The 26,340-nt window shown below is 46.7% G+C and overlaps 1 protein-coding gene across 1 annotated transcript; it reads right to left on the reverse strand.

The window, feature by feature from the left end:
* Positions 1-10,860: 10,860 nt before the first annotated feature.
* RSAD2 (radical S-adenosyl methionine domain containing 2) lies at positions 10,861-25,555 on the reverse strand. Its single transcript, XM_047782706.1, has 6 exons — positions 25,134-25,555; positions 21,479-21,640; positions 19,143-19,372; positions 15,174-15,323; positions 13,366-13,398; positions 10,861-11,299 (listed from the first exon to the last, which is right to left on the reverse strand). The coding sequence occupies exons 1-6, from the start codon at positions 25,480-25,482 to the stop codon at positions 11,135-11,137; spliced, it is 1,089 nt and encodes a 362-aa protein (XP_047638662.1). The 5' UTR covers positions 25,483-25,555; the 3' UTR covers positions 10,861-11,134.
* Positions 25,556-26,340: the final 785 nt, after the last annotated feature.

Consider the following 26,340-nt stretch of genomic DNA (forward strand, 5'->3'; position numbering starts at 1 on the left):
ACCAGATCCTTAACCCCTTGAGTGAGTCCAGGAATGTGACCTGCATCCTCATAGAAAGTAGTCGGATTCGTTTCCACTGTGCCACAACAGGAATTCCTACATGTTTTTTAATTTTTATTTTTTAGGGCCATTCCTGCGGCACATGGAAGTTCCCAGGCTAGGGGTTGAATTGGAGTTGCAGCTGCCGGCCTACATTCCAGCCACAGCAAGGCCAGATCTGAGCTGCATCTTTGACCTACACCACAGCTTGTGGCAGCACCAGATCCTTAACCCATTGAGCGAGGCCAGGGATGGATCCTGGGTCCTCATGGATGTTAGTTGGGTTCTTAATCCACTGAGCCTCAACAGGAACTCCTTTATTTAATTTATTATTATTATTATTTAGGAAGGGTAAATTTGAAGACAGACACACACACCGGCAGGATGCCATATGACATGAAGGCAGAGATGGGACGATGCCTCCACAAGCTAAGAGTCACCAAGGTTCCAGCTGACCACAGAAGCTGGGAGAAGGCCCGGAGCAGATCCTCCCTCGGGGGCCTCAGGAGGAACCAGCCTGGCCGGCCCCTTAGTCTCAGCCCTCTGGCTTCCAGAACTGTGAAACCACAAATTTACGTCCTTGAAGCCCCTCGGCCCAGAGTACTTTGTTTGAGCAGGCTTAGCTCACAGGTCACTAGAAGGTGCCCGTGAGTGATGACAAGTTAGAGAAGAAGCGTCACAGCCAAAGTAAGAATGCCATGCCAGGTGGGCAAGTGAACGGTAATAAGCAGGGGGTTTACCAGGTTCACGGACACGTGGAAGGCTTTTCCCGGCCTCCTCACAGAAGGGAGGAGCGCCTGATATCCTGGTCCCCGCCATCCCCGGAACAGTGGGGACAAGTTCTGGGCACTTAATAAATCCTCGTGGAATGAAATACGGGAGTGGTGTCTTCCACGACTCTCTGCTGACTCAGTCTTCTCTACGGCTCAGAGACTCGTGCCGGAGACTTCACGTAGACAGCCACTTAAAAATATGCACAGCCAAAAAGTGGAGACTTAAGTTTTATTTGGGGCAAAATGAGGACTTAAGCCTGGGAAGGAGCATCTTAAGTAACCCTGAGAAAACTGCTCTGAAGAGACGAGGGGGGCGTGGGGCTAGAATACACAGGAGTTTTGCAACAAAGGGCAGGTAGTGGAAACAAAAGATGACTGTTAATAAAAGATAAAAGATAAAATTAAGGAATCTATTGCTTTTCTATGTAGGCGAAGCTGCAAAGGTCTGGGCTCACTAAAAGTATTCATTTGTGGGATTTTTTTTTAATTTTTGACTTTTTTATTTTGTAGATTTTTAATGTTTCCATTATAGTTGATTCATAATGTTCTGTCAATTTCTGCTGTAGCGCAAAGTGACCCAGTCACACACACACGCACACACACACACACACACACACATTTTTTTTCTCCCGTTATCCCCCATCATGTTCCATCACAAATGACTAGATATCATTCCCTGTGCTTTACAGCAGGACCTCATCGTTTCTCCACCCCAAACACAATAGTTGGCATCTACTACCCCCAAGCTCCCAGTCCCTCCCACGCCCTCCGCCAAGTTTTCTTGAACTACAGTAATTTACATTGTTGGGATCATCGCTGCTGTGCGACAAAGGGATTCCATTATACACGTGCAGACATCCATTCTTCCTGAGATTCTTTTTCCCTACATGCTATGCACACTGTGCTATATGGAATGACTGCATCATTCCTGAGACGTGCACCTCAGCTCCCTGGGCCAGGGTCCTGAGCTTCCTTTCACACCCTGAGTGTCCAGGGCTCACCCCCGGGAGTGGCTGCCCTCTGCTGGCCGTGGGACAGACAGCAGGTGTTCTTTGCTTCCTTCCCGAGTCCCCTCGGGGCTCACCGGCCCACCCTTGGGGTGGCTGCAATCTGCTTACTGCTATGGCACGTGATATTTATTTCTCATCGACATTTAGACCAGAGAGACAGTGTAGCCTCATCTTTTCATTTCGCACATAGACACACTGGGGTTTAGAGTGGCCCTGACGGTCCTGAGATCAGTGCCAGCTGGAGACACTTGCACTGCTATTACTCAAGATCCTGGCTGATTCAGTTATTTCCACATCTTATTATATTGCTTTTCTATAATAATCAAAAGGATGTGACCCTTGTGGCTTGACAGGATCGTAAAAGGCTTTTTCAGTTCCGAAGGAATGATTAAATTTCTCTCGACATTAGATGGATGTGACTGTGGGCAGACCTTGATGCTCGCTGAGTATACACGTGTTTCTCCACGTTTCCCAGCCTCCTGCAGTTCGGAGGGGGCAGGTGACTCATTTCGTCCCCCAGACTGTGGGCAGGACTTCTGGGCTGAGGCAGAGGGAAGGATGACAAGACTTCTAATGGGCACGTCCCCACCACAGGGATCACACAGCCACCTAGTGACACGACTGGGCCCCACAGTGAAATCACAGGTCCCTGGGTGGCCTCCTGTTAGGACAATTACCAGGAGAATCTACACTTGCATATGCTAAGCTATGACTATCTAGTCTATGCTCACTAGTGCATTCACTCTACACTGTGTGTTATTTTATTTATTTATTTATTTATTTATTTATTTATTTATTTTTTAGGGCCGCACCCACAGCTTATGGAAGTTCCCAGGCTAGGGGTCAAATCAGATCTGTAGCTGCCGGCCTACACCAGAGCCACAGCAACACGGGATCTGAGCTGCCTCTTCGACCTATGACACAGCTTTTGGCAACAACAGATCCTTAGCCCACCGAGTGAGGCTAGGGATTGAACCCACATCTTTATGGTTACTAGCCGGGTTCTTAACCCACTGAACTGCAAGAGGAATTCCCTCTTTCCTGTGTCTTAATGAGAGTCCAAGTTTAGTATCAAGTAAGCAGAGTAAATTATCAAGTCTTAGACATGGGAGCGTGTTTGAGGCGGTAGTCAGGAGCCAGGAAGGAATTGGGGTATCTGAGAGGCAGAAGGCAACACGGCGAGGAAACCAGGAGGGATTCAGAACAAGCAGCATGGCCCGGGGAGCTCATCCCTCAGGGGTGGTCGCAGAGGTTTAAGATAAAGGCTGGGAGGGCACAGGACCTGCTGCTCCATCCACTGAACAGGGCTTGGGTGGGGTTTGGCAGGTGTAGCCGTGGAGGCTCTATGCGCTGGGCAGACTCAGGTACAGGCCAAGGCTCTCCCTTCCCAGTTGCCTCAGCTGCTGGGAGTGGGGTGGGGGGGGTTGACAGCTCACCCCCAGGGAATTACCCTCTGCCAAAGGAAGCCGCCTGCCCAAGTACACCCCTTTCTGCAGGCAGTGCTTCCAAGTACTGGTCCACTCGAATTTAAAGTCCTCCCCGGTTGCCTTAGCTTGGAAGATTCCTGAAGGATCACAGCCCAGAGCTCCAGCAGCTGAAGCTCTGTGGCAACCTCCTCCCAGGGCCCCCGCTCCCCCAGGTGCCATTCCTGGGTCCTTGCAGCCAACAACTCCCATCCCAGAGCTGCTTCCCAGGGAGCCGACCCCGGACAGGGTGAGCGAGCAGTGGGAAGTCCCAGCACAGCCACAGAGGGGAGAACCCCCAAATCTCAGGAGAGTCATCTGGTAAGGCAATGCGTCTGTCTGCTAGAAGTGAGAGTGGCCCGTGGGCTTGGGCCAGGATCTGCAGGGGTTTGGGGGCCACCTGTGCATGGACAGCTCTAGGCAACCATAAGGAGCAAGAACAGGACTGAGGGCTACGGGAGTTCCCGCTCTGGCGCAGAGGGTTAAGAATCCGACTGCAGAAGCTCTGGTCCCTGTGGAGGCTCAGGTTCAATCCCAGGGCCCCAGGAACTTCCACATGCCTCAGGGGGTGGCCATAAAAACAATAGTGATGAACGGGGGGGGGGGAGTGGGAGGGACTGCGAATTTGGGGTTAGTGGATGCGAACCATTACATTTAGAATGGAAAAGCAGTGAGGTCCTACCGCACCGCACAGGGGACCAGATCCAATCTCTTGGATAGAACGTGGTGGAGGAAAACATGAGAAAAATAATTTATGTGTGTGTGTGACTGAGTCTCTTTGCTGTACCGCAGAAATGGACACAACGTTGTAAATCAACTACACTTTAACAGCAACAACAAAAATAAATTAGATGGTAAAAAAACAACAACAACCGCGGGCGACAAAGACCCTTTTTGAACCTAAACGGACTGAGAGTGCCCTTTAGAGACTTTCATTTCTGTTTGTGTCTAAGAATCCTTTGATTTCTTTGTACTGAAATTTTCTTCTGCTGTGATTTTATATACTTTAAGTAGATTATTCCATCTCCTTAAAGACAGCCCATTAACCTCCCCCCAACACACACATCCCTGCAACACACACAGCTGCACACACTCACTCACACACCTGCAAGCATGCACACACACCTGTGCACACACACGCACACACACACCCCTGCACACACTCACACTACTGCACACACACACACCCCTGCATGTACACACACACACACACACACACCTGCACACACACCCAACCCTCTGGACAGCCTGAGAGACCCCTCCAAGTTTCAGCCCTCAGTTCACGCTGATGCCTCGGTGCCCCTCTGTAACTCCTTGAGGCCACCAGTCTTTGTGCCTGTCCTGAGCCCTGGCACTTCCCTTACTCTCTTCGAGGGCAGCTCTGGCACCATGCCGGCCTGAACACCAGGCTAGAAGGGAAGGACGCAGCTTCCTCTCTCCCCCCGCATCTGCGCCTCGGGTGCGTGAAGGTCGTTTCAACGCTCGTCTCCCCATTCCTTCCGCTCCGCCTTCACTGACTCTGTGTTCCTGTTGGAGGTAGGGCTGCATCTCTGAGAACTTATTCCTAGAAAGTACAGGGTCACAGGTGAGGCCACCCCCCATTTCCCCGAAAGAAGACACATATTCACACCATCTAATCATCAAGGGAAGGCTCCGCAGACTGAAACAAACAACAGCAGGCAAAGCCTGGAGACACAGAGTCTGGGTCTTGCGGGAGGCTGGGAGGCGGACACCCCTCTCTCAGAGCCTGGACCCCGGGCCAGGCCTCCCCGGCGTTACTGATCAGTGGTCTCTGCCACATGAGGCCAGCGGAAATCACTCACCTGGGACCCAGTCAGCCAGCACCTCGAGCTCGGGCTTCCAGCCTCCAGCACCTGAGAAATAAATGTTGTCGAGAGCCCCGGTCTGTAGCATCTTATTGAGGCCGAGCTGATACAGGTCAGTTTAAGGCAAACAGAGCTTGAATAAAGTGAGTTGTTATAGAAGGAGCGAGGAAGTGGTGTACCTCATGAGAGTACACAGCTCCAACGTCTCATACACACACACAAACACACACACACACACACACACACACACACACGTGGGTCTTAGGACTCCTCAGGAACAGCCTGGGAAGAAACCCGAAACCCAAGCGAGAACTGACGAAGTCAGTCTGTCCAGGAGTTCTGTCACAGCTCAGTGGAAACAAACCCGACGAGTATCCATGAGGATGCAGGTCCGATTCCAGACCTTGCTCAGTGGGTTAAGGATCCGGCATTGCCGCAAGCTGTGGCGTAGGTCACAGATGCGGCTCGGATCTGGTGTTGTGGTGTAGGCCAGCAGCTGCAGCTCTATTCGAACCCTAGCCTGAGAACTTCTGCAGGTGCCTCCCTAAAAAGCCCTCCAAAAAGAAATCAGTCTGTCCAGACATGGAGTTTAGGGGGGCGTGAGGTGAGCCATTGCGATTTATAATAACAAGTCTATACTCGGTCTTTCTCCCCACTCCAGGCACACAGCTCCCCTAAAACCCTTGGAGTTTCCTAAGTGATAACATCGATAAAGACGCCTTTTGTTTGTCATTGTGGGGGTTTTGGGATAATCTCGGGGCACCTGTGGGGGCTGATGACCAGGGTGGCCAACCATGTGATGAGAGGGTCAGGACTCTGCGTCCCACCCCCCAGACCTCCAGGGGGAGGCTGGAGATTGAGTGCAGTCGCCAGCGGCCAATGATTTAACCAGTCTTGCCTCTGTAACGAAGCCTCCATGGGCGCCCAAGAGGAGCTTCCTGATTGGAAAACACGAGAGTTGGAGGGACCCACGCAACTAGAGAGGGCGTGGCAGTTCTGTGCCCTCTCCCCAAAAGTCGCTGGGTGCTTTTCGACCATCTGTTGTTCCTAAGCCATGTCGTATCATAATAAACTGATACTTTGGGGAGTTGAGTGTTTCTCTAAGTTCTATGAGCTGGTCCAGAAAATTAATCCAATCCAAGGAGGGGGGTCCTTGGAATCCTCCATGTAGCTGGTGGGTCAGAAGCACAGGTGAATTGTTCTGGACGGCTTCCTCAGTGGTCTGTGTCCTGCAGCCCTGAAAGGAGGCTGGCAGGGCCCTGGGTGGGGGGAACTCTGTTATTTCATTATTCCGGGTCCAGGGGAATGGGGGGAAGCTGACTTTTAGGGGTGACTATGGAAGCTCCTTCGAGGGAGGCACGGAGGTCATCCTTGTGTGGTTGGTGAAAACATTGCCCATGGCAGTTGAGATGTTTGACAACTTAGCTGGCCAATTGTGAAATTTGTCTCTGGTGCATCTACCTCTTGAAATGCACCATCAGGTAGGTATCGCTTATTCATCCATCCATGCACTGTCCATCATCCATGCATCCATATATCCATCTGTCCATCCACCCTACACTTCTGCATCCCTGCACTTGTCATTGGCATTTGCTCTGGGGGTGGTGAGGGGCAGTCCTGTGGGATGGATCCCTTAACTTGTAGAATCTGATGTGATCTCCAGGTAAAGAGTGTCAAAATTGAGCTGACTTGTAGGACATCCAGCTGGTGTTGGAGCATTGCTTGGTGGTGTGAAAAAAAACTCACATATGGGAATTGGAAGCAGAATCAGACAAGGACAAGTCAACAGGGCCTTGAATGAAAAATCAGTAACTTTAGGGCAGTTTCCCAGATTCTCCAGGAATGAGCTTGCCCAGAGAAGCTTTGTTTTTACTGTTATATATATTCTAGATATGATAAATTCCAAGAACATGGGTTGCACTCACATTCATAAGAAAATATGTAAACAAACAAGAAAAGAAAATATGTAAACAACTCAACCACAAAATTCAGGGATTTGTTTTTTTCAAATTAACTGCAGTCTTTGGAATACCATTGTATCTCTTCTCATCTTTGAGTGTGAATTGTTTTTTTTTTTTTTTTCCCCCACAGTGTGATGGCATGTGGAAGTTCCAGGTCCAAGGATCAAACCTGCGCCACAGCAGCAACCAGAGCCACGACAGTGATGATGCCGGATCCTTAACCCACTTGGCCACCAGGCACTTCCTAGAGTGAATTGTTAAGAACTAGCTGCTCCCAATAAAGTATAAGAACACTAATTGGCTTTAGAACCCTCCAGAAGATATGAGTGGGAAATAAAATTGAGTATGAAGTGAATTCTACTGAAAGCACACATGCCTGGAAAGATATGAAGTGAATCAGCAGTTAGCCCTGGGGGATACAGCTGTGGGTAATTTTCATCTTCTTCATTTTGCTGTACTCTGTTTTTAAAATATCCCCCAAATGTGCATTCCTTTTAGAATCATGGTGGGGAGGGGGTGTGGCTCAAGTCTTTCTGATCTTTCAAACCCTTCTCAGTGGCATCTGAGTTGGACTTGCTATGTGTAATTCCTTATCCTTTCTCCCGGACTGGTAGGGCAATGCCAGCAGGGGGCTTGACACTGGATGTGCCCTCAGACGTGGTTGTCGGTGTCCAGGCTCGACAGTGGAGGACCTGTGCTGCCCCTGGAGTCTCCTTCACTGTCTTCCAGTCCCTGGATCGACCCCTGTCCTGCGTTGGCATATATTTGGGATGGGCAGAGGTAGAGAGCCATGCCCTTCCTGAGAAGGGAGTTCTTTAACCAGAGGTGAAGTGCAAGGACATGTCTGAGAAAATACTGCACATCCAAGGAGGACCAGTCCGAGTGTGAGTCTGGAGAGTGTGAGGTGGGCACTGGAGCCAGGCAGGAGAGCCGGGAAAGGAGTGGGAGGGAGAAGAGAAGGCTGATGGGGAAGCCGAGGCAGGGCCAGCCTGATGCATCTCAAGGGCCAGGGACTGAGCAGACATCTGGAAAGCAGGTGCTTTGGGCGAGCTCTGCATCCCCTTGGGCTCTGGGTGCCAGACACCTAACCTCTGGACTGCTGGTCAGGTCACACTCAGAACAGTGGCTCTACATCCACTCATAATTTGGGCAGGTGTTTTTTCTGCTGCAGGAATTCATTCCTTCTGAAGGGACCAGGTTTTGGAGACTCCGTCCCCAAGATGCTGGCTTTCATTTTTTGAGTGCAAGGAGTATTTTCTCCGGGGCTTGTCTCTGCTCCATCTTGTTGCCAAGTGGGTTGTCTGAAACATGCTTATTAACTATTGATAACCTTGTGGATTTTTGTGTACTTGCCATCAGCAATGGTGGTTTGTAAAAGCATGTGGTCACTTTAACTACACACCAAGCAGAGACACTTCATTGCATGGACCCACTGAGGGTGAAGGCAGTGTACAAAAATACTTTAATATATAACAATATCTCACAGTACAACAGACCAGTAGTCAAGAGCGTCACATGTGGAGAAAAAAAAATATATATATACACATTTCCCTAAAACTATGATTTCTTATATACACTCAGGACAAAGCCTTAAAAGCTTATAGCATGCTTAGTCTTCATCTAACCACAGTGAGTTAAACATTCCTTTCCACAAGAGAGCAGCCTAGGTGATGAATTATTGTCTGATGGAGCCTCACTGAGAATTTGTCTGCTTGTTTTAGCATCATGAGTCTTCCGACCTGGCAACTACAATCCAAACTCCAGATGGTCACAGAACAGAAGCCAACATTTCAGATGATTTAGTCAAGTGATCTTACCTATCCTCAGACCTGAAACAGGCAACTCTCGTACATCTATCGCTAAGTAAGAGAGATGCTTCATACTTAGTATGCTGCTATTAATGTCTGATTTTTCTAGGTTTCTTCAGACAAAATTCCAACCATATTATTACAACATCAACTAAGCAATAATTGAAAGCACCACCAAATGCTTGTCTATAACACTTAAGTTGAGATGCCTCAGTTAAATTACCGTTTTCCTAATAAAAAGGAATGTCTCACAAAACTGCATATTTAAAAACTGGAAAAAAAGCAAAATGGTATGTAAGCCAAACTTGAATTTTACTCTGCTGCTAAATGTTCCTAATTTGCCTGTTAAGAAAAATGAGCATTTGAATATTTTTAACATTAAGGTTTTGAAAACACTGACCAACCCCCCGCCCCGTGTAAAAACAGCTGGAAAATGTATTTAAAATAGCTTCCTTTTCTTTTTTAAAATATTGTCTCCTTTTTTCATGTTTTAAATTTCATTTTCCTTTTTGTGTTTTTTCCTCTTTTTCACTTAAAAATTTTTTTTTTCTCAAATGCAGTGTTTGGTTTTATCCTCCCTTTGAGGAAAGAAAATACGGTTTCCCTCAGCTCTAGAGAAGTTAATTCACTTTGACTCAGGATTTGGGCTTCAGACTCATCAGATTTCGTTTCAATCGTAACAACTGGTGTCTACTATACAGCAGACAAGGTCTTCTGGCTTTCACATGTGAACATCCGCAAAATACACTCATGTTAAGAAAAGTAAATATTTTATGTTTATATGGATTATATTTAGGCCATCATGACTTTATCATATATCCAGACCCATGGGGAAAAATACCTTCTTAACTCACTTTTTTCCTTAAAAACATAAAGTAAAAATGGAAAATGCCTGACAACGATTCTGTTGTGGGTGGGGCACAAACATATTTCAGCTGAATTACAGTGAATTAAATTTGAAGCAGGAATATCCTTTCTGGGAGGGAAAAAAAAAAAATCACACAAACCAAACTTTTGAAATCACCAAGTCTTGAAAAGAGATTCTGAAGTAGAATTCCCACATGGTGGCTTAACAGAATCTTGCAACATTTAAATGCCACCTAGTGTCCAACATTGGAATGGCAGTGGGATTAAAAGCAAAAAAAATTGTCCATGCTTTTGCTTTTTTAAAAACAACGACAGGAAGTGATTATTTTCCAGGCAATGAGGTACTGTTCAGGTTCCGTAAATACACCACATGTGACATTTCCACTAGGCGAGGAATTTGTTCCTTGACCCAGTTCAAATGACATTTTTCCTCAAGCTCTTTTTTAGTGCCAGCAAAGGAATGCACTGGATCTTCTTATACTGACCTATGTTTTCTTGACATCACTTATTTCAAGTGATTCAGAGTTAAGTGAGAAATGGAAATACTATGTGTGCCACAGTGTCACTTACAGAGAATTCAGGTACATCCTGCTCTTCATCATACCCTTTCCTCATGTTTGCTTGGGCAAAACAGCTCATGCCAGTCCAGTAAGCTGTCACTTTTCAGGGACATGGGCACAACTGTCTATGCAAATAAACTCTTACATTGTCACCTGACAGACTCAGGAGATTCACACAGCACCCCAAGCCATGCCCCCATCTCAACTTCATCGTGAATTGTAAAGTGTGTCTTGGTTTTGCTAAGAATCGTGGAAAAGACAGGGCAGGAACAGAGGTGGTTCACATTCCTGAAATAGTCCCCATGGGCCAGGGCTGTAAGAAGCCCCCATACGTGGGTTTCTTCTCCCAGGTACTCTCTCAACCTGATATTAGCATCTTATTCTTTGAAACATCTGTGGACTATTTCTAAACTTCCCAGTGAAAAGCCCAAGATCGCAGATATCTGAGGGCAGACAAGGAAAGAGCCCCCCCCCCCCAAACAGATATAAACAGGGAGATCATTTCTAAGTTTTCCATATGTGAAACTATCAAATAAAAAGACAGGAAAACAACTTCAAAATGGACATACAGGGGTTACAGTAAACACTACTCAGAAATCAAATCCAAAATAAAATAATTAACAAAAGTTAATGGTCTTGCATGGTCTAAGAAGATCGATTATCTGAGTTATGTGCTCAGTGACCACAAGCAATCAGATTCCAGGTGCAACTCAAAATCGGATTTGGGGCCCCTGAGAAGCGCCAACCTGAAGCGGGGCTGATGGGGCCGCTGCATCCAGTCCCAGTCTGGTCCCACCAGGTGGCAGAAGGTCGCTCAGCTCTCAGCTTCACCAGTCCAGCTTCAGGTCCGCCTTGCTCCATACATATTTTCCTCCTCGCTTTAGAAACATCTTTTCATCAAAGCCACTGAATTTTATGGCTTTTTCTACCCCGACATCCAGGATGGACTTGGATGGATCCTTCCGCCCGTTTCTGCAGTTCAGGAAGCGCATCTAGGAAATTCAGGACAGAAGGTGAGATATTTCCTTATAATTTTTCTTCTTTTCTTTTTTGCTTTTTAGGGCCACACCCGTGGTGTATGGAAGTCTCCAGGCTAAGGGCGGAATGGGAACTATAGTTGCCAGCCTACACCACAGCCACAGCAACGTGGGATCCTTAAGCCACCGAGCAAGGCCAGGGAGGGAACCCTCTTGGACACTAGTCTGGCTCCTTACACTGAGCCACAAGGGGACCTTCCTATTTCCTTATAATTTTCCTGTAAAACTCAATTTGGGGGACTCATCCCAGATCATCTTTGACATTCCAATCATCTCAAGAAAAGTTCGTGGTGCCCCGTGCACCCTCTATGGTGAGGATGCTTCAACAGCATCTCTGTGCTCAACCAGCTCCCATAACCCACATGAACACATCGGATCAGGTAAGTGGTAAACGCAATTATATATACACCGCAGGATGACGTGCCCCTCCACTGGGGGGTGGGGGGGATCAGGAAGGTCTTCTGGAAAATGTTGACCTCTGAGTTACATTTTGAATTTGTAAGCTGGAGAGAAGAGTATTGCAAAAGCCCAGAAGCATGAAAGAGTTGGCATGTCTGGGAAACTGCTGGTGGATGATATTGCTGGAGTGACGACTGTGTGTGCATAGATATATAAGAGTAAATATTAATAAAAGCTTCTTTTAAGAAAGGGAGACAGAGGGAGAGAGAGCCATAAGGAAGGTGCTACAGAGGCAGGAGTCTGCCCTGCCCTGCTAAGGGTCTTGGTGTTTTAATCCTAAATTAAGTATCTTACTGGCAGGAACCAGATCCTCAAGCTTTTGTTTTGTTTTGTTTTACCCTTTGGCTGCATCTGTGGCAAATGGAAGTTCCCCGGGTCAAGGATGGAACACCAGCTGCAGCTGCGACCTACACCGCAGCTGTGGGAACACTGGATCCTTAACCCACTGTGCCACAGTGGGGATTCCTGATCCTCACACTTTTATGACCATGGCATAGAGCATTTTGTAGAATACTTGGTGACACAAAATGTTCTTAAGTTGCCTGAAGGAAATTTTGTTCCCACTGTATTTATTCCAAAGAGTACAGAGACCAGAAAGTTTGTACAGGAACTTTGGTCAGAATCCCCACCCAGCCTTAATACTCCCCAAATAAATCTATTTGCCTTTCCCTTTCTACCTAGAACCCATAACCTGAACATCTCGTTATCATCTTTTCCCCTGAGCTTCACAGAGAAAGCTCATATTGACAAAAATGAATGGCAGTGAAGCCTCATATTGACCAAAAAAATGAATGACGGTTTCAAATGAACTTGAAAATAAAATATCAAAAGTCACAATAAGCATTTGTTGAGGCTTGAAACACCAACTCCAATGAAATACGGAAAAGCCATTGTTATTGTTGGAGTTCATTTCTTAAAAACAGGTCTTTGAATGGAATCATTTGTCCTGTGCTATAAATATTGGCAAATGATTTTGAATTACCCCCCCCAAAAAAAAGAGAAAAGAAAAAAAGAGAAAGGGAGAAGTGATTCATTTTTCAGTTTCAAGAAGAGTGGATTATCGTTTCCTTTGGAAGACAGCGGGGCATGAATGGTCTCAGTGCTTTTGGAGAGAACTGTAATCTTTTCTCCCCCAAAACCAAGAATTATCTGTCAGAGGGCAAGCTGGCAGCATCTTGGATACATACAGCAATCATGTGAGGTGACAGGGCCCCCCCCTGCCAAGGACCCATGACCAGAGAACCCTGCCAAAGACGTAACAGAGGAGTCTGTTTTGTGTCTCGTCAGCTCCACGTGACATCCATGGACCCACAGCCACAGCGGAGACCCCTGTGCAAACATGGGGGGGCAGATTCAAGTCAATGCCTGCCCCACCACTTCGCTCAGAGCTGGACACAGGGAAGCAAGGGCAATGTTAACGCTAATCAGTGCCAATAAAAATATGCAGAGCTGACTGAGAAGAAGATGTGTGGACCACATGGTTACATTCATTGTCGGTCAACTCTGCCCTTCCTGCTTAATGCATTTGTAAGGAGTCATTTCATAAATCACTAGATACTCACATATTCATCCAGAATAAGGTAGGAATCTCTCATCTGCAAAGGAAAATTACATGCAAAATTAGTTTCAAGTGTATTTTTCAGTATGTGTGCTCAACTTACAACGTTTGCGTGTTTGTGCTTCATGAATCCTGGTTTCAACACGTCTTAAATCTTTTGAGTGCCTTCGGCTATGTCCCTTACAAGCTGAGTCATCTGCCAGGGTCCCATCCTCACCTAACACACATCTCCAGGTGATCCCATGGTGTCCATTCAGAGGATGCTGCTTCATGCCGGAAGGGCCACATGTCACTCTGAAAGCTTATCTGACAATTCAATCCCCAAGCTACTTTCCCCATTTCCTCCAGCTGTGGGGAGCCATGTCTGTCAGTGTTCAATATTTGTCTCTACCAATGGCTTTAACATCTTTTTTTTTCAATATATAAAGGAGAATCTCTTTAATGCTATAATCCAAGAGCTTACCTGAGGATGGCAGTATTTATTTCCATAACTTGTAACTAGTTATGCCTTCTACAGGTACATAGAGGGTGCACCTGCACACCTATAGGAAGGGAGACCCTCTATAGATACCTCATATAAGTGCGGATCTGAAAATAGTTTTCTGTAAATGGCCAGATAGTAAATAGTTTCAACCTTGTGGGCCATTTGGTCTCTGGCTTAACCTGTAAGCCCCTGTGGACCTAAAGAACAGGTGAGGTTGATCCATTGAAACTTTCTCTAAGAACCTTGAAATTCCAATCACATAAATTTTCATTAGTCACAAATGTCATTCTTGTTTTGTTTTTTTTTCCCCAACCATTCTTGGCTTGCATTCCTGGTTTGTCCCACTGACTGTGGTTTGCCGGCTCCTGTGCACAGCCAGGTCAGGACCTAGTAGTTGAACGTCTGGAGGCCAGCCAGCAGCATCAGCAGCATCTGGGAGCTTGTTAAAATGACGAATCATGGGTCCACCTCCAACCAGCTATCAGTTTGCAAACTCAGGAGTTCCCGGGGTGACATGGGAACCCACCCCCCATACACAGAAGGCAAGCAGAGGCGGAGAAAAGAGGTAATCACTCCAGATGGGCAGGTGGCAGGTATAATAAACCAGGGAACTTGCATACAAAGCTTGTCTGGGGCATCCTGCACGACAAGGTGATCCTAGAGCCCACTGCTTATAACATAGGGAAATCTACTCAATATTGTGTAATGACCTATATGGGAAAGGACTCTCTGAACAGGAACAGATATGTGTATGTGTGTAAGTGATTAACTCTGCTAAATACCTGACTTTAAAAAACAACTTTGTAAGTCCACTATACTCCAATTTTTTTTTAAGTTATAGAGAAGCCTTACCACCGTCCTTACCACGGCAGTAACCCAGCTGTGAGCAGGGTGTTCCTTTTCTCCTTAGCATCCTAGGACACACTAATTATTTACTCTGCTGCCACTCACATCTGGAAGCTCCGAAGTGTAGACATGTTTTGGCTAACATTTTTAAAAATTTTTAATTAAAATATATGTATTTTTGGCCGTCCCCATGGCAAACCGAAGTCCCCTGGGCCAAGGATCGAACCCATGCCACAGTGGTGACAGTGCCAGATCCTTAACCCCTAGGCATTAGGGAAGTCCTGGCTAATGTTAATCGTCCTGGTCCTAACAGGACGAGTCCACTTGTTCATACGGGAAGCCTAAAGGATTCGTGAAAGGTGCCTTCCACCTCAGCCCTGGGACTGTTCCCTAAGTCACGGCATGTGGAACCCCTGGTGCAGAGATTTCCTCCTTGAGACAAATGTGTGATGGGCAACAAAACAGCTTTTGCTTTATACAACCTCCTGGTTAGACTCGGGCACCAAGCAGGACACGTCTTTGTGGCGGTCTAAGAATTCCTCAAACTCTTCGTCGCTGATAACAAACTGCTCGGCTTCTCTCAGAGCATCTTCTCCAACATTCTCACCCTCAATTAAGAGGCATTGGAAGACCTGAAAAACAAGTGTTAGTGTAATGTTGGTTCTGTAAACAGCTTTCATTGTGTTTTTTTTTATTTTTTAATTTTTTAATTTTTTTATTTTTTGGCCACGCCTGCAGCATGTTCTTGGGCCAGTGATCAAAGTAGGGCTACGGTAATGACCTGAGCTGCTGTAGTGACCAAGTTAGATCTTTATCCTGCTGCACCACAGGAGAACTCCCACCCATGATTTGCTTTTTACCCCAAATCTCCTTTCCCTCTGAACTAAGCTTCATCTCTCCTAAGCAAAGAAGACTCTTCAACAAAGGAACGTGCCAGAAAGACACCGCTCTGGGGAAAGGAGAAATGCGCCCTGAAATTTAGGGATATGGTACTGGAAACCCAAATGTCCCCAAAGCATAAAATTTTAAAAAGTGGTCTAGATTATGTTTGATCGAGTTGGATAATCTAATTTTTTCAGACTATAAAATAATGGGCATTCATTGAAGGAAATACGAACTACATAAAAGCATTGAGAAAATAAACAAATTGTTTTTTAATCCCAAGCCAAGAAGCAAGTATTTTCAAGGTGTGGTTGCTACTGATTTTTAACAGGTCCTTCCTTACTAAGCCCTGTAGAATGTTTTCAGTTCACGTGTAGGAAGAGTTTTCTAAAACCACTCGTCGTCTTTTTCAACATTCTTGTAAGTAGATCCGTTAACGTGTGTGTGAGATGTGTTATTCCACCAGGAGGACTACCATCATTGGAAAAGGAGACACAACTCCAGGGACTTGTTCAAGGTGAAAACAGGTAACAGCTGGTCAAGGGCAGAGCGGCGCAGAGCCCAGCTCTGTGGGGCTTTCAGGAAAGGGGACATTCTACGTGGCATTGAATCAGCATTTTAAACTACTGAGAAGTAGTTTTATTTATTTGTTTTGATTTTTTCAAATTATAGCTGATTTACAAGGTTCTGTCAAGTTCTGCTGCACAGCAAAGGGACCCAGTCATACATACATATACATTCTTTTTCTCCCATTATCCTCCCTCATGTTCCATCATAAGTGACTAGGTACAGTTCCTTGTGCTACACCGCAAGAATAAGTAATTTTAAAGGCCATAAATATCCCCTTCTTTGCTCACTTTATGTCCCCCCCCCTGGTCCTTTCTTCTGTGCCCCCAGTTCTTTGATGTCGCCCCCCCAGGCCCTGGCCCCGTGGTGGTTTCTGTGTTTGCTTTCCTGAGCTGTGGTCCTCAGCAGGCTGCAGATATTGTGGGAGGGGACCCTACTCACCTTGTCCCCACCGCACCTGTCCCCAGGTCCCCAGTCCAGGCAGAAAGGGAGGAGAGAGGCCTGGCAGGGGTGGGCCTTCCACGTAGGTGAGAATCCCAAGCTGCCTGGAGTATCAGGTGGTAAAGACACACGAGGGTGTCTTTCCTGGTGATGGTCCCAGGATCCACCGGCTAAAACAGAGGGGCCTCTTGGGAGAGAAGCCACATCCTGGGAGCATGAAGGGAAGTGCGGGAGGGCTGGGGGGTGGTTGGGTGCCGCAAATTACAGGTGATGGCCACTCCCTGCAGACAAATGCCAGGAGGTCCTTTAACTCCCGGAAGCTCTGAGTACTGGTGTACCCTTGGCTGTGGGCAGCGCCTGCAACCCGGGGTGGGGAGGCGGCTCCCAGATGAGGAGGCCACCTCGGGAGCCAGGCTCTAAACCACGTAGGGATGGCCTAACCACAGGCACCTGACCCAGGTTTATATCCACCTGCAGCCTGAAGACCTCAGCGATCTGGTGAGAAATCGGTTCTCTAAGTGGGCAGCAGCTAATCCTCTCTGTCCAAAAGAAGTCAGGGTTTTGAAAAGGCAATTCTGGAGTGAATCAGGGAAGCAAAAGCCAGAGTAGGAGTCAAAAGATTGGAGAAAAAGAGCCACAAGATAGAAAGGTGACAAGGAGCCATGAGCAAACCAAAGCCATGGGAAAAAAAAATATATATATAATATCTATAGATTTATAGATCTCTAGATAGATATAGAGATCTCTAGATCTGTAGATATACTCTATCTATCTACCTATCTACCTATCTATCTACCTATCTACCTATCTATCTATCTACCTATCTACCTATCTATCTATCTATCTACCTATCACAGAATTGGAGCAGAGATGAGAAAGCAGGAAAGGAGAGTCGTGGCTGGCAGGTGGTTCTAGAAGGAAAGTCTGAGAGGGTGACGCTTAGCCCTCTGGCTCTCCCCCAGCCCTCCCTGGTGGTTCACAGCCTGGGGTCCTCTTTCTGCAGCTGTTTTCAGCCCCTCCCCATCTGGAAGGGTGGCTAGTATTTCAGATTATTTACCCATGTCACCAAACTTCAAGTCCAATATACTAATTTTAATATTTTTTTAAGAAACTTGTCTATCTTCTCTGAACCCACTTCTACATGTTACAGGATAACCTCAGGTAAATAATACCTCATCCCCTTCCCCTTCTCTACAACCCCACTCTGAATGCTGACATGGGATTTACAGCACACCCCAGGCAACTGGGCAGGAAAGGTTTTCTTTGTATCTGGGTGGGAGTTCCTTCCCCAGGCTTTTCCCACCGATGGAAATTCTGTCCATCTGTCAGAGCTCAGCCAGACACCGCCTCCTATGTGAAGTCTTCCTGGCCCTTTGGCAGAATTAAACTCTGCCTGTTTCACCTTCCCACATTATCCCAGCACACACAGCTTTTTATTACAAGAATTCTCCTCATCTCTTTTCTTGCTAGAATTCTACGTCTTTATCCTCAGTTGCATCTACTCTGAGGTCCAAGCACAGACTCTGCCTAACAATCGCTGGGCAGTTTGTTAAGGATGCATAGTCACCCAAGCCCTCCTTAGCTATCTGTTTCAGGATAATAGGTATAGGATGAGGCCCGAGCAGCTGATTTTTAACCAGTTCCCTGAGTTGGTTCTGAAGACCAGCCAGGGGTAGAATGCTCTAGTTTGTAGTTATTTGCAGTCGCCTGCACATTGTGGATGTTGTAAAAACACCTTGGCTTGGCTTACATGTATTTGAATCTTAGACTCTGCAGTAGCTGTTGGTGGAGCCGGTCCTGAAGCAACATCCACGTGGGTGAATCTTGGCGAATTAATTTTGCTACAACATAGGGATGGCCTTGCTCCCAATATCTTCTGATAGTTTAGTGAAAAATGAACTAACAGTATTTATGAAGACTATATATCCATGTATAAATAAACCAAGGGTTTTTAAGACAACATCCATCTTACTATTTTAAGAAACACATGGAGTTAGGCTTTCTCTGAACATGTTCTTGAGACAACCTCCAAGGATCTCTCATGCTGTTTTTTTTTTTTTTTTGTCTTTTTGCCATTTCTTGGGCAGCTCCCTCAGCATATGGAGGTTCCCAGGCTAGGGGTCGAATTGGAGCTGTAGCCGCCGGCCTACGTCAGAGCCACAGCAACGCGGGATCTGAGCCGCGTCTGCAACCTACACCACAGTTCACGGCAACGCCGGATCATTAACCCACTGAGCAAGGACAGGGACCGAACCCGCAACCTCATGGTTCCCAGTCGGATTCGTTAACCACTGCGCCACGACGGGAACGCCTCTCATGCTCTTTTATATCTGCTTTTACAACATTCCAGAAGGGAATGTGTTCTCCTGCTCCCAAGGGGAACTGAGGCAAAGAGAAGGTAGGTGAGAAAGCTTATCAGAGCTGAAGGGCCAAGGACCCCTTTCCTGACTGCCTCACTGTGTCCAGAAGTCTCTGTATCCTTTCCATGGTTGGTTTCACCGAAGCAAGTCTTTCCTGTAAGTTTTCTTAGTTACAGTCAGCAAAAGCCACATGGTACGTACCTTCCAGCGGACAGGGTTCAGAGCTTTGATGTGTTCTGTCATATCTTCTTCCACATTGAAGCGATTGATGACTGAATTTATCTTGAAGGCCACTTTATAATCCCTGCACCACGTCCTCAGTTTTTGGAGATTTTCCACATGGTTCTTCTTTCCTTGACCACGGCCAATAAGGACATTGACCTGCTCATCAAAGCTGTCACAGGAGATGGCAAGAATGTCCAGATATTCACCTGGTGGAAAATGATCACCATGAGGCTTTCCCATCCGGGGATCAAGATGTTAGATCCCTTTAAGCCAGAGGTGAACAATTGGAGGCTAATGATCACATGGGGACACATAAGCATTTTGTTTGCTCTTTATGCCATCTAAAAACATTTCGGACTACTTGAAAACATTTCGATGTGGGAGATTTAACATAGAATATCTACTTATGATCTACAGATGGATGGACTGAGAAGATGTGGTCCACATAAACAACGGAATACTGTGCAGCCACAGAAAGACAAAATAAAGCCATTTGCAGCAACACAGATGCAACTAGGGATTCTCCTACTAAGTCAAGTAAGTCACAAAGAGAAAGACAAATACCATATGATATCACTTCTATGTGGAATCTAAATTATGACACAAATAATCCTGTCTATAAAACAGAGACAGATCAGGGCCATGGAGAGCAGACTTGTGTTTGCCACTGGCGAGGGGGGAGAGAATGGGATGGACAAGGAGTTTGGGGTTTGTAGATGCAAACTACTACATTTAGAACAAATAAGTAACGGGGTCCTAACTGTACAGCACAGGGAACTGTGTGTAATCTCTTGGGTTAGAACACAATGGAAGATAGTATGAAAAAAAATGCATACATATGTACAGGCTAGGTCTCTGTGCTGTACAGCAGAAATTGAAGATACACTGCCACTCAACTAAACTTTCATTAATTTTTTTTAAAAATAATTTGAGCATATGGTAATACTAACCTTGAGTTCCCATGTAGTATAAAAATCAGTGGAAGCTCATAATTGGTGTCCACGTGTCCACTGTGAATAGTCCTCACCCTCTCCTAGGGTGTCCCCACCACTAATGCTTGTTTTTCTGATGCACTTCCAACTTTGCTCCTGTGCACCACCTATCCCATACAAGCATGTGAGCTTTGGACTGTCGGGGGCAGCCATCCTCCTGGCCCTTCGTCTTCACACCACACAGGTGAGCAGGGGGAGCCCCTCTCAGAAGGAAAGCATGTCCAGGTCCACAGCCAGGAAGCCAACCAACTGCTCTCTGCTCACCTTGCTCCCGAACCCCATCTTATCTCTCTGAATCTGGTTCCCCAAACTTACTTTTGAACTTCCGAACCTCTCATTCACCGAGTGACTCCCTTCACAGATATTTGACATTGACCCTTTGCCCTGTGGTTTTCCCGTGAACTTTCCTCAGATTGGATGTACCACTCGCATCCAGGGCCATCCTCCCCACTGCTCACATCTGTTCCTTCACCATCTCGGGAGATTTCCTGTGACCATTCTCAACAAACGATAAATGCACCTGCCCTTTGAATGAGTTCAAGGTGCAAATAACCCTCACAAAGCAAAGACAGCACATTTGACTCCCAGAGTTAAGTTATAACTGTTTCCTAAAATGATAGGAGGCATAACAGCTAACATTTTTCAAGGGCTTCCTAAATCCCTGGTATTGCTCTAAGCATGTTGACACCTCTGTCACCCTGAGCTGTCAGGGATCCCCACAATCTTAAGATCAGTGGTTCCCACCCCTGGCGGCCAGGTGGGATCCTTTGCAGCACCCCAAATTGGCCTGCACGCACCACGAGGTTCTGATATAATTAGTCTGGGGTCCAGTCCCAACACTGACATTTCATTTAAAGTTCCTCCAAAGCCAAACACTGGTCAAAGTTGAGAACTAGTTTAGTCCAATCACATAATTTATACAGGAAACTTCGGAAATACAGTTCCTATTGAAAAAACAGTAAAAAAAAAATGAAACAGGAATGGCAAAAAAACAAACATGAATTCGCAAGTCAGATTTTGCAGAACTGCACATACACTGTGTCAATTTTCCTCACTCGTGTTTCGGTTAAGAGCTCGCTTCACTGAGCGTTCTGGTGGTAACAGGTTCAGCGGTGTGCCTCGCCACACCATCTACTTAGTGCCCTGCAGGACTAGAACCACCAGAACTCGGTCCACGGCTTGAAAAGAGATTAGACTAAGCACACTGGGGTTTTCCTCCCTTCTGATCCCCAGCAGGCCTGGCCAAAGGCCCAGGATGGAAGGCAATACAGCCACGGACCACGAGAGCGGCAAGAGTGCCAGGCCTGGCCAGGTGCTCACCATAGCTCTTGAACCACCTCTCCCGGATCAGGCTCCCGTTGCTCACGATGCTGACACTGGGCAGCTGTAGCTCCTCCTTGCAGAACCTGACCAGCTTGCCCAGGTACTCGCCCCGGTCGTGGATAAACGGCTCTCCGCCTGAAAAGTTGATCTTCTCCATACCTGGGACAGACAATGCATGGGTTTTCCTTCTATTTTTTTTCCACTTTAACCAACATCCAATACGATTTTCAAGGCAAATGTAATATTTTCTCAGTGTAATGGGATGAGATGAGAGGAAAATGCAGCTCAGATGTGTTCCCAAGCCCCAGAGCCTCTGACCTTCCTTCCTTCCTTCTTTCTTTCTTTCTGTCTGTCTTTCTTTTTTTCTTTGTAGGGCCACACCTGTGGCATATGGAAGTTCCTGGGCTAGGGGCTGAATCAGAGCCACAGCCGAGGCCTATGCCACAGCCATGACAAGACCAGATCTGAGCCACATCTCTGAACTACACTGCAGCTTGTGGCAAAGCCGGATCCTTGACCCACTGAACAAGGCCAGGGATAGAACCTGCATCCTCACAGAGACAATATTGGGTCCTTAACCCACTGAACCACAGTGGGAACTCTGCCTTTGACCTTTCCGCGTAGGGTCCTGGGTTTCCCCCGGATTGGCCTGGTTTATAGTGGCCCAGATCTCGTTGCTTAGTGTTTCCAGCACCCTCTTTTACTCTCAGATGCTTCTGTAACGGGACGGTGATAAATGATATCACCCCATGATTCATAAGCTATCATGCTAGGAGGAGGCTTGTGTCATGATCATTATTGTCCAGTAGAAACATTATTGCCTAAACGTGTGGTTAAATAGGGGCAGGTGACCAGAGGCAGTGAACAGTGTATTGGTTGGTGGTGCATCGCCTGATGAGTTTGAGGAGCAGGTTTAGAGGGATGAAAGAATGAGAAAACTGAAGGAAAGGATGGAGAGACGTAGAAAAGAGCGTGGACAAGGACCAAGGATGCCACAGTGGTGCCAACACACAGGCTGTCATATCACAGCCGAGATCAATAGCTGATGCTCATAAAGATTGACTTCTATTCGGCCTTCTCGGTTCAAAAGCTGAAGAAACAAATTACATGTTTTAGAAGCATCTTCAGCCAGAATAGCTATTTTAATTTTTTTTCTTTTTTTTCCGTTTTTATTTTTGGGGCCACACCCTAAGTTTCCTGCCTAGGGGTTGAATCATAGCTGCGGCTGCCAGTCTACGCCACAGCCAGAGCAATGCAGGGTCCAAGCTGCATCTGCTACCTACACTACAGCTCACAGCAACACCAGATCCTTAACCCACCGAGCAAAGCCAGGATTGAACCTGCATCCTCCCAGATACTATATTGGGTCCTTAACCTGCTGAGCCACAATGGGAACTCCAAAATTTTAATTTTAAATGTAATGTAACATACACTTACATTTATTTTTTAAATTTAAATTTAAAGACATATTTACATTTTTAATAGACTTCAAAATAAATTTACCTTTATTAGCCAGAAATCTTACTTAAAGGATATATCACATTATACCTTAACCATTTTAATAGCTTTGGTTTTATTTACCTAAAACTGAGAGGTCATGATATAAAAGTATGAATTATAAACCTGATAGTTTTTACTGTATTAAAAACATGAGCATTCACTTATCTGTGCCCTTAACAAGCTTTTAAGGTGGATATATGAGTTCTCACTATGTCTATATTTTAAAGAATATTACTCTGATATTTAGAAAAATTAAATGTACTGTACATCTTAAAAGTACTGGAGCAGGAACTCAAACCCTGGCCTTGAGAATCAAAAGTCTAAGTTCTTTGCACAACCACAGACCTCTCTCACGGGTTCATTCACACATCAATTCATCTATTCAAACCTTAGTTTTCTATTACATTCTAGATATTTTCCTAGACAGAAAGATAAAGAGATTGCCACCTTTCAACCTTGGAACTCAGACTCTTTGGGCACCCAGATATTGAAAACAAAACAACATAACAAAACACAAGAGCACAGTTAGAAACCTGAGGGAGAAAGTTCCCTTGTGGTCCAGTGGGTTAAGGAGCTGGCATTGCTGCAGCTGAGGGGCAGGCTGCAATTGCAGTACGGGTTCAATCTCTGGCCAGGAAACTTCCATGTGCTTTGGGTGCCACCAAAAGAAAAGTTAAAAAAAAAAAAACAAAAAACCTGCTATAGTACGCATTGGTAACAAGTACCACAGAATTGTGAACAAAGGGGAGAGGGCATTCATTCTGCATGAAGAGGACCAGGAAAAATTCTATGGAGTTTGAAATTTCACCAGCAGAGATTGGGGCGACCAGCCTTCCAGAAAGAGGGAACAGTATGCAGTCACAGGGTTGGCGATGCAGGAGTTGGGGCAGAATAGGGGTCACGTGATGCACCCAGAGCCTAGGGCCCTTGAAGCATTGAGGGGAAGGATGATAGCACAGAGCTATCCTGTGATGACAAGTTGGGCTTGGAAGGCATCCAGGAGTTAAGTGGGGAAGTTAGGCATCAGACTTACAGTTTAGTGAGATAACATGCTTTCAGTAGGGACACAGAGACAGTGAGATGAACCGCAACGGTCCTGGTGAGAGATAAAGACCCCTGGGCTAGAGCCCACCCAGAAGAGTGAGGTAGGTCAGACATAGGATGAGCTGTGGATGGCAGGGCAGATGTAACAGGGAGTGGAATCGGCCAGATCCAATGATGTAGGATTTCACCTTATAAAGTATGAAATCAGGCAAAACTAGCATGAATGTTAGAAGCCGAGGGAGTGGTTATATCCTGGGTGGGAGGGGGCAGGGGCCGAGGGGAGCACGCCCTCGAGTGCCCTGATGTTTTCTTGATAGATCTGTACGCTGTTTACCTGGATGTGATCGCTTTGTGAAATTCAGGATGCGTACACGTCTGTAGGTGCGTGTGCTACACCTCTGTAACAAAGTTAAGCAAACTGAAAAATCTGGTGTTGTTGCTGAAGAGCACCTGTTCGCTCTGGGGAAGATGGGAAGACAGATAGACAAGGAGAGGAGGAGGGACAGATGTGGTACCAACTTAGAGTTGGATTTGCTGAGCGCTCTCTGAGCTGCCTACACGTAACCTGAGGTGACCTGATGCAGTGACCTTCAGGGAGGAGGTCTCCAGAGCGAAGCCACTGCCTTATTTGAGTTACAAATAGTTTAAGTGCAGCAGAAATCAGCATGACCTTGTAAACCAACTATACTTAAAAAAAAAAAAAAGTTTCACAGGAAGAACATGTCAAATAATCCAAAATAAAAGACTCAAGGGTTGCATTTCTGAAGTCAAAGCCTTTGCATGTGTTGTGACTTTCCTCATTAACTTTTTCTGGGAAACCCCGATCCCTGGATGCTGTGGACAGACCTCCCTACCTGCCTTGTCCCATACGATGGTACACAGGGACCTGGGGGGCGGGGGGCAGTGCAGACCCTGCTCACTTAGGATGGGGCCGGACCACTTACCCCCCCCAACACCTGTCCCCAAATTCACCTTCATGTCCTCTAACAGGATGGCAACCTCACTGTGCCCTGGGGAACAACCACCGTGTCGTGGAGAACAGTCCCTGCCTCTTACCCCGCCACGCAGTAGCCAGGCACAGGATGTCTTTCTGAGCCTGGGGACTCACCCGCTTCCTTCAGCAGCCACAAGCCTCTCTTGGCTTCCTCCAGGGGCAGCACAAAGGATGTCTTGGCTGTGTGGAAGCAGAAGCCACACTTGTAGTTGCACTGGCGGGTGAAGTGGTAATTGACGCTGGTGGGGGTGGTGGGCAGATGGCTGTCCTCCTGTGCCCTCGGGGGCTCCCCAGCTTTGGTTTTACCCTGCAGCTGCTGCCGGCTCCTATCACCCCCTGCCCGCCAGAAAGCTGCCCGGAGCCAGAGGAACAGGGGCCCCAGGCTGCTGCCCAGCGAGCCCAGGGGCTGCACGAAGGCGCTCAGCAGCCTGAGGGCAAAGGTGACGGGTACCAGCATCCACATGGCAGCAGGTGCTCTGAGGCTGGCTGCAGCTCCAGGCTCAGTTTATATGTTCCCAGGAACCTGTCACATGAGGAGGCTGGACACACCTTCTTTGACTCACTCTCAATTGAGTTCAAGTTTCGATTTTGCTCTCGTGAAAATGAAAATTGGAACAGGGCCAAGACAGAAGGCTCAGGATTAGAGTTGGACATCTGCTTTTCTCTACCCCTCCACTCGCCTCTCTCTCCTGCTGTAAGTAATAGCCGTCTAACTGGATACTCATGAAGATATTGACATCGAATCTCTCTCTCCGTAGGACTAGATGGAGACAGAGCCACTTGCGCAGCTGTTGTGGGACTCATGCGAGACATGACATGCAGAAGCTCTGATCTGCAGCTTCACATGGGGGTACTCAGCGAGGGTTTGCTAGGAAAGCCAAACAGGGAAAAGAATGACTGAGCCTTGGAGGGTGAGCAGAGACTCCATCAGCCTCAGGACCCCTTTCAGACCACATCTAAACCCACAGGCACACAATGACATCCATGCCTGAACACTGCATTCATCTTAATTGATGCATTTGCACAGCGTTAACATTTAAAGTTCTCATTGTGGCTCTGTGGTAACAAGCCCAGCTAGTATCCATGAAGATTCAGGTTCGAGCCTGGCCTTGCTCAGTGGGTTAAGGATCCAGTGTTGCTATGAGCTGTGGTGTAGGTCACAGATGGGGCTCGGATCCTTTGTTACTGTGGCTGTAGCTTGGAAACTTCCATGTGCCATAGGTGTGGCCCTAAAAAGCAAAAAAAAAAAAAAAAAGAGAAAGTTTATATCCCCTCTGTGTCTATACATGTCTATACCATTTTAAATAGAGATGATAGGTAA

Source organism: Phacochoerus africanus, chromosome 5, assembly GCF_016906955.1.
Source record: "Phacochoerus africanus isolate WHEZ1 chromosome 5, ROS_Pafr_v1, whole genome shotgun sequence".
Classification (NCBI taxonomy): Eukaryota; Metazoa; Chordata; class Mammalia; order Artiodactyla; family Suidae; genus Phacochoerus; species Phacochoerus africanus.

Bases quoted from the DNA above. Each gene is read 5' to 3' on its own strand.
- RSAD2 (XM_047782706.1), bottom strand. From the start codon at position 25,482: ATGTGGATGCTGGTACCCGTCACCTTTGCCCTCAGGCTGCTGAGCGCC. The intron at 13,399-15,173 runs GTTGTATAAAGC...TTTCCTTTGCAG, and splicing joins TGCCCGAGTCTAACCAGGAG to ATGAGAGATTCCTACCTTAT. The intron at 11,300-13,365 runs GTGAGTATCTAG...TGAATTTCCTAG, and splicing joins ACCTTATTCTGGATGAATAT to ATGCGCTTCCTGAACTGCAG.